Source organism: Ranitomeya imitator, chromosome 6 (assembly GCF_032444005.1).
Source record: "Ranitomeya imitator isolate aRanImi1 chromosome 6, aRanImi1.pri, whole genome shotgun sequence".
Taxonomy (NCBI): Eukaryota; Metazoa; Chordata; class Amphibia; order Anura; family Dendrobatidae; genus Ranitomeya; species Ranitomeya imitator.
Window position 1 is genome coordinate 565398640 of NC_091287.1, and position 17351 is coordinate 565415990.

Genomic DNA, 17351 nt, shown 5'->3' on the forward strand with positions numbered 1-17351 from the left:
AATTTACCCACAGTACAAATTGTAGCGAGGCACTACAGCAATGAGCCAGGCATGAGGTATCGGGGTCTGGGACAGCATTCACAGCTTTGAATTGAAAGTCACAGTAAGATGAGGTGGGTGAGGGATCGGTGTAGGCCGGCTGTGCTGGGAGCCCTGATACCACATGCAACAACTCAACCTACATTCATGCTCCGCCACACTCAGGTGGCACAAATATCAGTTTCATAGAATACTATTGTTAGAAAAATCTAAGGATAGTAACATGGGTAGTTGTCTCAAAGGAAGTGGAGGCCTCACAGTCATGGAGGCCTACTGTTACAGGCAACACACCCAACCAGGATTCTACACATTTACAAAAATTACTGGCAGACACCGACAACGTGGCATCAATTGCAATAGAGTAGAACTAGTATAGCGGGGACCGACACCTCTTCCACTACAGCCAACCCAGCAGATGGAGACTGTCACGGGCAAGGTGGTGGAACCACTGTGCCATATCCCTCTGAAAGCCTGGGAGGGGCGTAACTAGGTGGCCTACCAAATCTCTACTCGGACAAGTGGCAGCAGGCGAAAACTGCGACCCAAAGAGGGACAAGGTGGTGGCAGCATGTGCTGTGCACTTGTTCCCTTTTGCAGATTTACTTGAGAAGGGTGAAAAAAAAGAAAAGTCAGTGACCTGTCAGCAGTCTGCAATATGAATACCTAATCAGAGCACCACATAAACCAGCCCCACCATAGGACGTGAGCATATCATTAACACAAAACTGAAAATATAGATTAAGAAACAGCCACAAGACGGATTTCATCAACTAAGGTATCCTTCTATTCTGTATAACGGCGCTGACCTGACACTGTGTGTAGGTTACTATGCACAACCCTGCTAACAGGTTCCCTTTAATTCATTGTGTTGGGAGCTGCAGGTCACTTTCTTTTCTTTCTTTTTGTTTAATAGAATTTACCTGTGCAAAAATAGCTGCTCGTTGGCATTGAGTATTGGGGACCTGTCCCTGGCTGAATGCTCTTGGTAGGCACTGCAGGGAAAGCCTTCTGGCCTGGTGCAGAACCACTCCTCGTTGGATTGTCTGGAGTCACGGTATGTGCACACATCTGGTCCTGGAGGCAGCACATTACACTCCACCATCGCGCTGCTCCCGTTATGGCTGAAATATCCGTGGTAGTGAATCTGACAAGAAAACCAATCAAAGTTGAATTGTTGATCTGCTATGTAGGATTTTTTTCCATTCTTTTTGAAGGCCAGAGAGGAGAATTTGTTCATGCCAACTGAAAGGTCTGCACCCTGCCAATGGAAATCCACAAGAAACTACAGACCACGGCAGAGAAAGTAATATGTGGTCATTAAACGATATGGCACTGTCATCCAAGATGGCGACCTACAAAGACCAATAGTGAATGTCAAGTTATTCCCGAATCTGCACACAGTTAAAAGTGCCTATCCACTCCATATTATGTGTAAAGTGGCCCATCATGGTCCTAAAAATACTGACCTACTGATCTCCTGCCATTCTCCTAGCAGATTGCCGAATGGTGCAGTTGCTTTCTCTTCTGGCAGGGATGGGTATTTGATCGCCAAAGCCAATGATTGACAAACCAGTGAATAGCTACAGCAGTCACATCTCCAAAGGACGACAACAGCACCTCTTGATGGTCAAATGTTCATCCCCACCAAAGAAGGAAACAGGGAAATCAGTGAAGGAACCTAGATATTTCTAGGAGAGGAAAGGCATGTAACCATGCTTCAATACTTCTGAACAAGTAAACAACCCCATTACGCTCAAAGCAGGTAAAGATGTAAATGAGCAGAACGTGCAGTATGATATGTAACAGTGGGTCGGATAAAGCAGCGCACACAAAAACAGCTCCATATATATTTTTAAATCCTTCTTGTGGGGGCAGTGCTACTTTCAAATCTTGTTTTTCCTTTGGTGTGCACCGAGATTTCTAACCCAGTGAATTGGACACAGTCTGATTCAGCAGGTGGGGCTTCAGCCCTAAGACTGATGCTGCACGTGTTCCTCTGCGCTGTGCCTAATATTTACACCACCTCGGTCCGATACTATCCCCTATTATTTATACCTCGTTTATACAGTTTTACTGTCACAAGTGTGTCGGGGGCTGCAAACAGTTGCGTAGCATCTGGCTGCAGAAGGTCTCTGTGGTTTGCAGACACCTTCCTAGTCCTTCTAACTCTTGGACCCAGGGGTAACCTCCCCTCAGCTCCAATTGATACACCTGGACTAAAGGTACCTTCACACATAACGATTTCGAACGTCACGCTTTTTGTGACATAGCAACGATCCCGCTAACGATCTCGTTATGTGTGACAGCGACCAACGATCAGGCCCCTGCTGGGAGATCGTTGGTCGCTGGGGAATGATCAGGACCTTTTTTTGTTCGCTGATCACCCGCTCTCATTGCTGGATCGGCGTGTGTGACGCCGATCCAGCGATGTGTTCACTTGTAACCAGGGAAAAATATCGGGCTACTAAGTGCAGGGCCGCGCTTAGTAACCCGATATTTACCCTGGTTACCATTGTAAAAGTTTAAAAAAAAAAACCAGTACATACTTACAAACTAAATCTAATCCATATTCACTTGAAACAGCACAAATACTCACCATATTTATTTGTATAATCTATATTCTGGCTGCTGCATTCACTCACATTCACCGCCCTCGCATTAACTCTCTACACTCCATCCATATCGGCCCCTCTGTCCTTGCCTCTCCTATGTATAGCACTCATGCTCTATTCACATTGCTTAACAGCACAGATCCATTCAGTCCCAACATCCAACACAAGAGACGCTCTCACAAATCACTTAACCATCTGCTCACTCTTTCGATCCTCCTTCTCCTAGTCGCTGGAGACATATCTCCAAACCCCGGCCCCCCATGTTATAGCCAGTCAAACCTCCCAATTGCTACACCCAGAAACCCCTCTAACCTTATTAATATTCCCTGCATGCCTGCTGTCTCTTTCAATTGTGCCCTTTGGAATTCTCGCTCTGTGTGTAATAAACTCTCCTTCATTCATGACTTCTTCCTTTCTAATTCTCTTAATCTCCTGGCTCTTACTGAAACCTGGATCCAGCAGTCAGACACCACCGCTGCTGCTGCTCTTTCATATGGTGGACTACACTTTTCTCATACCCCAAGATCAGACAACAGAGCAGGTGGAGGCGTTGGTCTGCTCCTTTCACCCAAATGTACTTTCCAAGTTATCCCCCAAGTACCCTCACTTGTCTTCCCTTCCTTTGAGGTCCATGTGGTCAGACTCTACGTCCCCTTCTCCATGCGAGTGGCGGTGGTGTATCGTCCTCCCGGCCCCTCTCATCAGTTCCTGGATCACTTTGCCACCTGGCTAACACACTTTCTCTCCTGTGACACCCCCACCCTTATCATGGGTGATTTCAACATCCCCATTGCCTCTCCCCTCTCCCCATCTGCTTCTCACCTTTTATCTCTATCCTCCTCTTTTGGCCTCTCGCAGCATACTAACTCTCCAACACATGAAGATGGAAACTCCCTTGACTTGGTCTTCTCCCGACTTTGCTCAGTGGATGACTTCACAAACTCCCCTCTCCCGCTCTCTGACCACAACCTTCTTTCATTCTCTATCAAGAACTGCCATCCCGCTCAGGTCACCCCCACTTTCCACACTTCTAGAAACATACTGGCCATTAACACCCAGAAACTTATGAAGAACTTGCAGTCCTCATTGGCCCCAATCTCCTCCATCTCATGTCCTGACTCTGCTCTGAAGCATTACAATGAAACCCTGCAAAGTGCTCTGGATGAAGCTGCTCCTCCTATACATAAAACAACTCGGAACAGACGGCAACAACCGTGGCACACGCTGCAAACACGTTTCCTGCAGCGGTGCTCCAGGTGCGCAGAACGTCTGTGGAGAAAATCTAATCTACCCGAAGATTTCATCCATTATAAGTTCATGCTAAAGACATACAATTCTGCCCTTCACCTCTCCAAACAAACCTACTTCAACACCCTCATCACCTCCCTGTCCAATAACCCTAAACGTCTCTTTGACACGTTCCAGTCCCTACTCAACCCAAGAGAGCAGGCCCCAACCACGGATCTCCGTGCTGACGATCTGGCCAATTACTTCAAAGAAAAAATTGACCACATTCGACAGGAAATCATCTCCCAATCTCTTCATACCATGCACTGTCCTCCCTCCCCCACTGCATCTAGTTCACTCTCTGACTTTGAAGCAGTTACAGAAGAAGAAGTAAGCAGGCTCCTTGCATCTTCTCGCCCGACCACTTGCACCAGTGACCCCATTCCGTCACATCTCCTCCAGTCCCTTTCCCCGGCTATCACCTCTCACCTAACAAAAATATTCAACCTTTCCCTCACTTCCGGTATTTTTCCCTCCTCATTTAAGCATGCCATCATACATCCATTACTTAAAAAACCATCCCTCGATCAAAACTGTGCCGCTAATTATAGACCTGTCTCTAATCTTCCCTTCATCTCTAAACTCCTCGAACGCCTGGTCCACTCCCGTCTTACCCGCTATCTCTCAGATAACTCTCTTCTCGACCCTCTTCAATCTGGCTTCCGCTCTTTACACTCTACTGAAACTGCCCTCATTAAAGTCTCTAATGACCTACTAACAGCTAAATCTAATGGTCACTACTCCATGCTAATTCTCTTGGATCTCTCTGCAGCATTCGACACTGTGGATCATCAGCTCCTCCTCACTATGCTCCGCTCCATCGGCCTCAAGGACACCGTTCTCTCCTGGTTCTCCTCCTATCTCTCTGACCGATCCTTCACTGTATGTTTTGCTGGTTCCTCCTCCTCTCACCTTCCCCTTACTGTTGGGGTTCCTCAAGGATCAGTCCTAGGCCCCCTACTCTTCTCGTTGTATACTGCCCCTATTGGACAAACAATCAGTAGATTTGGTTTCCAGTACCATCTCTATGCTGACGACACCCAATTATACACTTCTGCTCCCGATATCACACCGACCTTTTTAGAAAACACCAGTGATTGTCTTACCGCTGTCTCTAACATCATGTCCTCCCTCTATCTGAAACTAAACCTGTCAAAAACTGAACTCCTCGTGTTCTCTCCCTCTACTAACCTACCTTTGCCTGACATTGCCATCTCCGTGTGCGGTTCCACCATTACTCCAAAGCAACATGCCCGCTGCCTTGGGGTCATCCTTGATTCTGACCTTTCATTCACCCCCTACATCCGATCACTGGCTCGCTCTTCTTACCTGCATCTCAAAAACATTTCTAGAATTCGCCCTTTTCTTAATTTCGACTCTGCAAAAACTCTGACTGTTTCACTTATTCATTCTCGTCTGGACTATTGTAACTCTCTACTAATCGGTCTCCCTCTTGCAAAACTCTCCCCGCTCCAATCTGTCCTGAATGCTGCAGCCAGGATCATATTCCTCACCAACCGTTACACCGATGCCTCTACCCTGTGCCAGTCATTACACTGGCTACCCATCCACTCCAGAATCCAGTACAAAACTACTACCCTCATCCACAAAGCACTCCATGGCTCAGCACCACCCTACATCTCCTCCCTGGTATCAGTCTACCACCCTACCCGTGCCCTCCGCTCCGCTAATGACCTCAGGTTAGCATCCTCAATAATCAGAACCTCCCACTCCCGTCTCCAAGACTTTACACGTGCTGCGCCGATTCTTTGGAATGCACTACCTAGGTTAATACGATTAATCCCCAATCCCCACAGTTTTAAGCGTGCCCTAAAAACTCATTTGTTCAGACTGGCCTACCGCCTCAATGCATTAACCTAACGATCCCTGTGTGGCCTATTTATAATAAAAAAAAAAAAAAAAAAAATAAAAAAAAAAGGTTCATCGCATCATGTTCTCATACACTTTATGCAGTATTAGCCCTCTGTGTCTGTACTGCTACATACTTAGGCAGGTAACTGGTTCATGCAGCTTTACATGAACACCTGAGCCTTACACTATAGCTGGTCCGAATAACTAAAGCAATTGTTACCATCCACCTCTCGTGTCTCCCCTTTTCCCCATAGTTTGTAAGCTTGCGAGCAGCAGGGCCCTCACTCCTCCTGGTATCTGTTTTGAACTGTATTTCTGTTATGCTGTAATGTCTATTGTCTGTACAAGTCCCCTCTATAATTTGTAAAGCGCTGCGGAATATGTTGGCGCTATATAAATAAAATTATTATTATTATTATTATTCCGATGTCTGTCACGTCCCCCGCCGTCAGCTTCCCGCACTGACTGTCAGCGCCGGGCCGGCTGTAAAGCAGAGCACAGCGGTGACGTCATTGCTGTGCTCTGCTTTACGGCCGGCGCTGACACAGTCAGTGCGGGAAGCTGACGGCGGGGGACGTGACAGACATCGGAATGTGAGTATGTACTGTTTTTTTTTTTTTAACTTTTACAATGGTAACCAGGGTAAATATCGGGTTACTAAGCGCGGCCCTGCACTTAGTAACCCGATGTTTATCCTGGTTACCCGGGGACTTCGGCATCATTGAAGACAGTTTCAACGATGCCGAAGTCTTTCCCCGGATCGTTGGTCGCTGGAGAGAGCTGTCTGTGTGACAGCTCCCCAGCGACCACACAACGACTTACCAACGATCACGGCCAGGTGGTATCGCTGGTCGTGATCGTTGGTAAGTCGTCTAGTGTAACGGTACCTTAAGTGTTTGTAGACCATTTTCCCCTGTTGAGGCTTGGAGCTATATCAGTCAGCTATCTTTGTCTTTGTTGTTGTAGGAGGACGTCTGTGTTATCTCTCTGAGTCTACCGAAGATAAATGTTCCCCTTGTTTGTCTATCCCAGCTTATTGTCAAGGTCAGGCAAGGAACCTATATAGGGATATTTAGGGCAGACAAGGTGACTTTAGATCTGTCTTGGGGTCCCTATTTCCCCCTTCCCTAGTGTTAGTGTCGCAATCCATTTTTGGATGCGTGGCAGCTCTGGTTCATCTATGATTTAAATGTGGCTTTTTTCTTTCAGGCCCGCAGGGGTTTATGTCACTTTCCCTTGCTGGCTGTGTATTGCAATTGCAGAGTTGTTGGTCAGCTGATGTGGGTGGTGACCACTCCCACCATCCTTTATATAGTCACCTGATGTATCAGCTGACTATCGGTGATAGAGCAATCTATATTGACCAAGCCTGGAGTAAGGAGCTCTCTGGCTGCAGTGGTCAATCTGATGGTTTTGTGGAGTTTGTCCATGTGCCTTTCTTCTGCTGTGTGGTGCTTTGCAGAGAACGGTGTTAAGCTAAGTTTGCTGTTTTTACCTCATCTGTCTCATGTTTGTCACTGTCCCCTGTGTTGCACCATCTACAGTGGTGAGGATAGTGCCCTTGCTGGCCAGTGCACTTGCCAGGGCAATGTGAGGTAGCAGCTAGCAACAAGGTTCCTGATGGCGGTGGGGGGGGGGGCTAAGGACCCACTTAGGGCATTAGGGGAGTGCAGGGACAGGCTCAGATTTGAGCTCAGGAGGTGACCATCCCTCATTTCCTATCAGTAGGGCCTTCCTCTCCCCATTTCCATCCTGTTGAGTGTGTGTGTTGTGCCGCCCGCCGTCCGACCCCCTTTTGGGTCATTACATATCATAACAGTTAGACTCCCTTCCCCTCATCCCTTTGTCTAGCACTTAGTTTTCCCACACTGTGCGTGACATTTACACAACACAGAGCTTCTTAATTGGTTTTCAAGATAAGTAATATGCAAACTGTGGATCAAACCTCATGTTTCTCCTGGCAGGTTCCCTTTCAATAAAATAATAAAAATAAACTGCTTCAAATTAGAAAAAAATATGACAATAAATTTACTGGGTCTACAACACTCATACTCAAACTCTTTATAGTTCAGAAATCCATCATACTCCATCATCAGTCGCCACCACAATTTATGATCCACACTAAGGGAACAAAACTGCTGCTTTTTTGTTTGTTTATGGGTGAAGAATCTATTTCTCATCTTGGTCATCAATATTAGATTGTTGGGGTTCAGACACTCGGCATTCCACCAATCAGATTTTTTATGACAGCACCGCCACCATCTCTCCACCACCGGCTGCATCCAGTGTCATTTATAATCCAGACACAAAAAGAACAAAAACTTCAGATTTTACCTTGTGGGGCCGAGAATTCCTCTTGGTGTGTGTCCGGCACCCAATACCCCCACAATCTGCTTTCCTAGGTGTACAATATTCATACACGTACTCATGACAGCACGGCTATCGGCTTTCTATCACCAGAATAATTTATGATCCACATAGCATGAGCAAAACCTTCTGCTTTTACCTTGTCAGGCCGTGAACGTCTCTTCTTCCTCAGAATGGAAATGGCTTCACTGGAATGTACAAGGGCAATGTAAACCTCAGCGTCCCCTGGCCAGAGCAGAAGGAACGTGGCGGAATAGCTGCCATTTCTGTGGTCGGTGACCGCGCCCGTCACTCCAGCTTTTAATTTCAGTGAGTGCAGCTTGGCCTGGAAATAATCTCCTCCATAGGTTTTTGGTCGACCGTAATGATCTAGAGCAAAAATGAGCACAGTTATCTGATCTCCCACTTGGTAGGTTTCTTGTGGATGCAGAAATTCATAATATGTGGTTTTCGGACTTGTAGAAGACATGAAGTCGATCCCGTTGGGGGCCTCAGGCCATTCAATGAGTCTCATCAGTCTCTGCAGCTCGTCATGATCTGGATCGGGTGAGGCCGTCAGTCCTTGTGCTGTATATAAAGACATCTTGGAGGCTGTTTGACATCGAGCTTGGAATATATTCATGGGCAGCTGGAATATAACCTGATTAGAAACAAGAAGCTGCTGGTCAATGGTTAAGGAAAACTGAAGATGGTAATAAAAATGTTATTAGTTTCTTTTACGGCAAAATTCACACACGAGTGGACATTTTTTTAAGTAAGATCCCTTAGAAGTCTTCAAAGCTTCTCAGCCTCTTCCCTCACCGTAATACATGTGGAACGCCCAGCAGGGCCGTGGGGTACTCGGTACTGGGTCCGGTCGTTATTAAAGGGGTGGTCACGGTGGCGGCTACCCTGTCCGTGGCCCTAGGCACCCAAGTAAAAGGGATGGTCTTTAAAGGGATTTGAATAAAGTTTGTAGAAATAGGAAATGTTTGTGACGCCACCTGTGGTACTCGGTCAGGGGTGACCGATGCTGCTCAAAGGAATCCTCTGGGGGTGATAGTACTGCAGGAAAGATGGTATCGCTTCCCACAGGTGAAGCTGGGTCCCCAGGGAATCTGGTGTGTTTGGCAAGGATGGTGTGGTGCAGGAAATAAACGGAGGACACAGGGTTACTGTCTCTTTAACTGGTTTACTGATGTAGACAGTCTCAGTACCAGCAACAGGTGTTGGTGTGGTCCGGCCAGCCTGGAGGCAATGATGGACCCCTCTCCCCGGTGAGATTTGTAAGCCTTCCTTCTAGCGCTCTTTTGCGAGGTCCTTGCTGCCTTTGGCTCCCTTAAAAGGTCCTCTCTCTCCTGTCCTGGGACAGTACCCAGCATGGTGGGCAATGCAAGCCTTTTTACAGGGTCTCTATCACTACCCGGGCTCTCTGTGTACTGCTGCACCTTCAGGTGTGGGTGCGGACAGACTACATACAGTCTTCTGCCTTCCGGTTCTGTTGAGGGACTTGGAGTGCGACACAGCCTCGGGCTCCCGGTGCCTGATTCCTGCGCTTTAGCTCAGAGGGTGTCCAATCACAGTTCCTCTCCAATCTCCTTTCTTCTCCTTTGCTTCTCCCCTCAGGTACTTGCTATCACTGCAACCCATCTGGTTATTTTCTGTCCTGGAGCTGCAGCACCACACGTGGCTGCACGGCCCCACTCTCTGCTCTCACTCCTCTCTCTTCCAACGTCTGTCACCAACTCTCTCACTCCTCCAGACCAGAATACATATATCTGGGGGAAGCTCCCCTGAATCCGGGTTCAGCGCTCCCTCTTCTGGCCTGGATTCAGAATGTGTTGCATGTAGATGTATTACCTGTTAAAGGGAATCCTCCTTGCCTCAGGCATGACATCACCCTCCCCGGAGGGAAGGCAACATCACTATAACAACTGGTCACCTGGGGTGTTACACATGCTGTGCCTACATTTCCAGAGATGCCCCTGTAAATAGCTTCATCTTTGTATTACACGAGGTCGAGGACAGAAGTCCTACTTTACTGCATGTGCCATTTTACGGTGAGGGCTTGTCAATAAAGTGAACGGCAATCAAATAAAGACCAAAACTAAAAGAAAGTGCTGCAGAAGAGTCTTGATATATCCAGAGGTGACGCTTACACTTTATTTATGGATAATAACTGCGTTTCAGCAGCCTACAGACCCTTCATCAGGCCCAAAACAACAGTCAGAAAGAACACAATATACAACCCCATATTGGTGCGGCCATTTTTTGTTTTTACAACCTCACTCCCCTTCTTCTCAAAAGCCATAACTCAATTTATTTTCCATCAGCATTGGCATAAGAGGACTTTTTTGGAAGGAGGAGTCGTAGTTTTTAATTCCACCATCCGTTTTACAATAAAATGTGTTTAAAAAATAACAGGAAATGGTGATAAAAACGAGATGCCTTTCCCTGTTGTTTTTCTATGTTTTATTTTGTTGGTGTTGATTATGAGATAGAAATGATCTGGTAACATGATTCTCCAGGTCAATACTATTACAGCAACACAAAACGACATTTATTTTATAATCTAAGTGGTATAAAATAAATCTGGATTGTGTCGCCATTTTGTGCAATCTCTAACTTTTCAATATCTCCACTATCTTGTTTTTTGTGTGACCAGCTGATGGTTTCACTGGTATCATTCCAGGGCAATCGCAGCCAGCAAAATTGTCAATTCAATGTTATTATATTATGGCATAAAATGCATGGGTTATATAATTTAATATCTGCATCATGTGGACTTTAACAGATGAAGATGGATTAAATAAGCTTTTTTTCATTTTCAAATTTGGGAAAATGGTGATGAAATTAGTAATATTTTTTATTTATTTAATATTATTAAAAAAATTAAAAAAAACAAAACATTTTTTCCTTTACCACGGGTGTTCTCTATACTGACGTACGCCAGTATTGCAGCATTTAGTGAAAAAGACTCCTATGAAACCCAAGAGTACAAAGAGCACAGCCATGTAGGCGTTCAACCGGCCCGGTCACTCATCTACGCTCATTGATTGGAACAATCTGCATCTGAACGGTCACCTCACCAACCTCACCATACTACCAGCCACAGACCAGTCGCTCATCACCTGCAGCTCATCAAGGATCCATCAAAGCAGATGTCTGATGACAAACTGATCGTAGGCTGCAGCCGACAATGTCTCGTCATCGCTAGCGCGGCACGGTTGCAGGAGACAATGGCGCCGAGCAAACCTACAAAATCCACATCAGAATGATTGAGAAAGAAAAGAATGGCGGTAAGACACTGACCCAGGCACAATACAAACGTCAAACCAACTGAAAATCTGTGGCGGGACCTCCAGCACCGCCGTAAAGAACAGGGGTCCAGAATTCCTCCAGAGAGAAGTGACAGACACATAGTTGTAGATAGAAAAATGTTAAAGTTTGAGAGTCCTCAGTGGTTGATACATTTTGACCACCTCACCTCCAGGCCATATTCTGTTTTTCGATTTTCGCTCCCCTCCTTCCCAGAGCCATAAGTTTTTTTTATTTTTCTGCCAATATGGCCATATGAGGGCTTGTTTTTTTGTGGGATGAGTTGTACTTTTGAACGATATCATTAGTTTTACTACATCTAGCATACTGGAAAAAGGGAAAAAAAATTCGAAGTGTGGCAAAATTGCAAAAAAAAAGTACAATTCCAAAATAGTCTTTTTTTTTTTTTTTACCATGTTCACTAAATGCTAAAACTGACCTGCCATTATGATTTTCCAGGTCAGTACTAATTCATAGACTCCAAACATGTGTAGGGCCTTTTAAATTTACCGTAAGTGGTGAAGAAAAAATACAAAGTTTGTTAAAAAAAAAAAAGTCTCCATTTTCTGAGAATTGTAGTGTCTCCATTATTTTTTGCGCTCCGAGCTGATGTTTTAATTGATACCATTTTGGGGCAGATAAATTGTTTTGATCGCTTGTTGTTGCATTTTGTTGCAATGTTGCTGCGGCCAAAAAAATGTAATTCTCGTTACGCCGTTTACCGATATGATAAATTCTTTGTATATGTTGATAGATCGGGCGATTCCGAACTCGGCGGTACCACATATGTGTATGTTTTTAGATTTTCTTTAAATCGTTTTATTGTGAATGGTGCAAAAGGGGGTTGATTTGAAGTTTCATATATTTTTAATTTTATTAATGTTACATAGATAGTTACATAGTTACATAGTTATTAAGGTTGAAGGAAGACTATATGTCCATCTAGTTCAACCCATAGCCTAACCTAACATGCCCTAACATGTTGATCCAGAGGAAGGCAAAAAAAACCCATGTGGCAAAGAGTAAGCTCCACATTGGGGAAAAAAATTCCTTCCCGACTCCACATACGGCAATCAGACTAGTTCCCTGGATCAACGCCCTATCAGGGAATCTAGTGTATATACCCTGTAACATTATACTTTTCCAGAAAGGTATCCAGTCCCCTCTTAAATTTAAGTAATGAATCACTCATTACAACATCATACGGCAAAGAGTTCCATAGTCTCACTGCTCTTACAGTAAAGAATCCGCGTCTGTTATTATGCTTAAACCTTTTTTCCTCCAAACGCAGAGGATGCCCCCTTGTCCCTGTTTCAGGTCTATGATTAAAAAGATCATCAGAAAGGTCTTTGTACTGTCCCCTCATATATTTATACATTAAAATAAGATGACCCCTTAGTCTTCGTTTTTCCAAACTAAATAGCCCCCAGTGTAATAACCTATCTTGGTATTGCAGACCCCCCAGTCCTCTAATAACCTTGGTCGCTCTTCTCTGCACCCGCTCTAGTTCAGCTCTGTCTTTCTTATACACCGGAGACCAGAACTGTGCACAGTATTCTAAGTGTGGTCACACTAGTGACTTGTATAGAGGTAAAATTATGTTCTCCTCATGAGCATCTATGCCTCTTTTAATGCATCCCATTATTTTATTTGCCTTTGTAGCAGCTGCCTGACACTGGCCCCTGAATATGAGTTTGTCATCCACCCATACACCCAGGTCTTTTTCATTGACGGTTTTGCCCAGAGATTTAGAATTAAGCACATAATTATACATCTTATTACTTCTACCCAAGTGCATGACCTTACATTTATCCCCATTAAAGCTCATTTGCCATTTATCAGCCCAAGCTTCTAGTTTACATAAATCATCCTGTAATATAAAATTGTCCTCCTCTGTATTGATTACCCTGCAGAGTTTAGTGTCATCTGCAAATATTGAAATTCTACTCTGAATGCCCCCTACAAGGTCATTAATAAATATGTTAAAAAGAAGAGGGCCCAATACTGACCCCTGTGGTACCCCACTGCTAACCGCTACCCAGTCCGAGTGTGCTCCATTAATAACCACCCTTTGTTTCCTATCCCTGAGCCAGCTCTCAACCCACTTGCACATATTTTCCCCTATCCCCATTATTCTCATTTTATGTATCAACCTTTTGTGTGGCACCGTATCAAAAGCTTTTGAAAAGTCCATATACACTACGTCCACTGGGTTCCCTTGGTCCAATCCGGAACTTACCTCTTCATAGAAACTGATCAAATTAGTCTGACATGACCGGTCCCTAGTAAACCCGTGCTGATACTGGGTCATGAGGTTCTTCCTCTTCAGATACTCCAGTATAGCATCCCTTAGAATGCCCTCCAGGATTTTACCCACAGTAGAGGTTAAGCTTACTGGCCTATAATTTCCGAGTTCAGTTTTTGTTCCCTTTTTGAATATTGGCACCACATTTGCTATACGCCAGTCCTGTGGCACAGACCCTGTTATTATGGAGTCTTTAAAGATTAAAAATAATGGTCTATCAATGACTGTACTTAATTCCTGCAGTACTCGAGGGTGTATCCCATCCGGGCCCGGAGATTTGTCAATTTTAGTGATTTTTAGACGCCGCCGCACTTCCTGCTGTGTTAAGCAGGTGTCATTTAATGGGGAATTTTTATCACTAGACATTTTGTCGCCATGGGATTTTCTTGTGTAAATACTGATGAAAAAAAGTCATTTAGCATATTGGCTTTTTCCTCATCCTCATCCACCATTTCACCCAGACTATTTATAAGGGGCCAACACTATCATTTTTTAGTTTCTTACTATTTATGTAGTTAAAGAATATTTTAGGATTATTTTTACTCTCTCTGGCAATGAGTCTCCCTGTCTCAATCTTTGCTGCCTTGATTTGCTTTTTACAGAATTTATTTAATTTTCTGTATTTATTTAATGCCTCCTCACTACCTACTTCCTTTAATTCTCTAAATGCTTTCTTTTTGTCACTTATTGCGCCCCTTACAGCTCTATTTAGCCATATTGGTTTCCTCCTATTTCTAGTATGTTTATTCCCATACGGTATATACTGTGCACAGGTCCTATCCAGGATGCTAATAAACGTCTCCCATTTTCTTACTGTATTTTTGTGTCTCAGGATATCGTCCCAGTTAATTGCACCAAGATCCTCTCTCATCCGTTGGAAATTTGCCCTCCTGAAGTTTAGTGTCCGTGTAACCCCTCTACTACACATCTTATTAAAGGATACATGAAAACTTATTATTTTGTGATCGCTATTTCCCAAGTGACCCCCAACCCTTATATTTATATGCGGTCTGGCCTGTTGGTTAATATTAGGTCTAGCAGTGCCCCCTTTCTTGTTGGGTCCTGAACCAGTTGTGAAAGGTAATTGTCTCTCATAGTTGTCAAAAACCGATTACTGGAACTGCAGGTTTCTGTTCCCCAATCTATTTCAGGGTAGTTGAAGTCCCCCATAATAATGACTTCTCCTTGAGTCTCAGCTTCATCTATTTGCTTTACAAGGATATTCTCCGTTGCTTCCATTATTTTTGGAGATTTATAACAAACCCCTATCAGTAATTTATTATTTTTTCCCCCTCCCCTTATCTCCACCCACAGGGATTCTACATTTTCATTAAATTCACCTATATTATCACGCCGGATGGGTTTTAAGGACGATTTTACATATAGACACACCCCTCCCCCTCGCTTATCTGTACGGTCATTTCTGAACAGACTATAGCCCTGCAAGTTAACAGCCCAGTCATGGCTCTCATCCAGCCATGTCTCAGATATCCCCACCATGTCATAATTATGCTCCAACAACATTAGTTCTAATTCCTCCATTTTGTTGGGGAGGCTTCTGGCATTAGTATACATGCACTTTATGTTCCTCTCTGTACTTCTACTTAAATTATTAACTGTTCTGACCCAACCCCCCATGCCACCGCCACCCCCAACTTCCTTATTTGTGCCCAGGACTCTGTCTGCACTATCTTCCCCTCCTATAAAATGAATACCCTCCCCCCCAATTCCTAGTTTAAACACTCCTCCAACCTTCTAGCCATTTTCTCCCCCAGCACAGCTGCACCCTCCCCATTGAGGTGCAGCCCGTCCCTAGCGTAGAGCCTGTAGCCACCTGAGAAGTCGGCCCAGTTCTGCAGGAACCCAAACCCCTCCTTCCTACACCAATTCTTGAGCCACTTATTAACCTCCCTAATCTCCCGTTGCCTCTCTGGCGTGGCACGTGGTACCGGCAGTATTTCGGAAAATACCACGTTGGAGGTCCTTGCCTTCAGCTTGCAGCCTAATTCCCTGAAATCGTTTTTAAGGACCTTCCACCTACCTCTAACTTTGTCATTAGTGCCAATGTGCACCATGACCGCTGGGTCCTCACCAGCCCCTCCCAATAATCTGTCCACCCGATCAGCGATGTGTCGGACTCGAGCGCCAGGTAGGCAGCACACCGTTCGACGATCCCTGTCTTTGTGACAGATTGCCCTATCTGTTCCCCTAATAATTGAGTCGCCCACTACCAGCACCTGTCTGGCCTGCCCTGCTCTCCTATTTCCCTCCTTACTGGAGCAGTCACTCCTCCGGCTTTCAGAGGACATGCCTGGCTGCAGCAGTGCTACCCCTGTACTGGCACCCCCCTCATCTGCCAACTTAGCAAACTTATTGGGGTGTGCCAGGTCAGGACTAGCCTCCCTGGCACTCTTCCCTCTACCCCACTTCCTAACTGTCACCCAGCTTCCTACTTCACCATCCTGCAGCTCCATCCTACCATCCCCCACCTCATCTGTCCCATTGAGCGTCTGCTCCGTGAGCAGAAGACTCCTCTCCATATTGTCTATGGATCTCAGTGTTGCCAGCTGCACATTTAGATCCAGAATCTGGGTTTCCAAATGCACAACGTGCTCACATCTCGCACAGCAGTATGCACCCTCGATCGGCTGCTCAAGGATTGCATACATGTGGCAAGATGTGCACTGGATGGCATTAACAAGAGTGGAGCACATTTCCTAATGGGGATTGCACCAGACAGAACAGTTCAATAAAAAAAAATAAAAAATAAATACAAAGTATTAATAAAAATCAGACAGCAATTCAGTAATTCCTCCCTTAGAAACTCCCTGACTCCAAAGTCACTGAATCACAAGTCACACTTACCGCCGTCCACACTTACGCTCAGCTCACACTCAGCTCGCTCACACTCGCTATGCTGAAGATTTAAAGATTTTTTTTTTCTCTCTCCCTTAACAGCAATCCACCTTGCTGTCCAAATGTTTTTTTGTAAACATTTTTTTTCTACATTTTACTTGCTTCAATATTCTCCTTAGGAGCCTAGAAGCTGCGATCTTCCGATTTCCTGAGCTACACATAGGGCTTCTGACTTCTATGTGCAGTGTAAATCATCATGTCCTATGAACGCCGGCCACACGCCGGCATTCATAGTAGATTCACAATGACAGGCACGAGGGTCTTCATTAGACCCCTGACTACCATGACAATCCATCGGTGCCCTGTAATCAAGTAACACGGGCTCTGATGGGCATGGCTTGTGACGCACGTCCATCTGTCGCAATTTAAATGAAGTTGTCAGAGATTAACGACACTGCCATTTAACTTGTTAACAGCCACGAATCCACCTGAGGTTGTTAATGCACATGACAGCTGATCAGATCTCACAATTACTAATATATTTCTTTACCTTGGTACTTACCGGTGGGTTTGCTATACAATACATACAATCAAATAAACTCAAACTCACAGATAAAGCATGGGGTTTATATACTGCGTAATATTTTTGTGGTTAATAGTCTCTACCCATACAATACTGACAACGTGAGTGTATACTCCCAATACACATATATACC

The 17351-nt window shown here is 44.9% G+C and overlaps 1 protein-coding gene across 1 annotated transcript in view; it reads right to left on the reverse strand.

The window, feature by feature from the left end:
* The window catches only part of LOC138643508 (NXPE family member 3-like), a 47185-nt gene that overhangs the window by 8021 nt on the left and 21813 nt on the right, over nt 1-17351 (reverse strand). Inside the window, exons 3-4 of the mRNA XM_069732407.1 lie at nt 8317-8859; nt 960-1183 (exon numbers count right to left, since the gene is read on the reverse strand). Coding sequence (XP_069588508.1) covers nt 960-1183; nt 8317-8859 — 767 coding nt within the window. The remainder of the gene's footprint in view (nt 1-959; nt 1184-8316; nt 8860-17351) is intronic.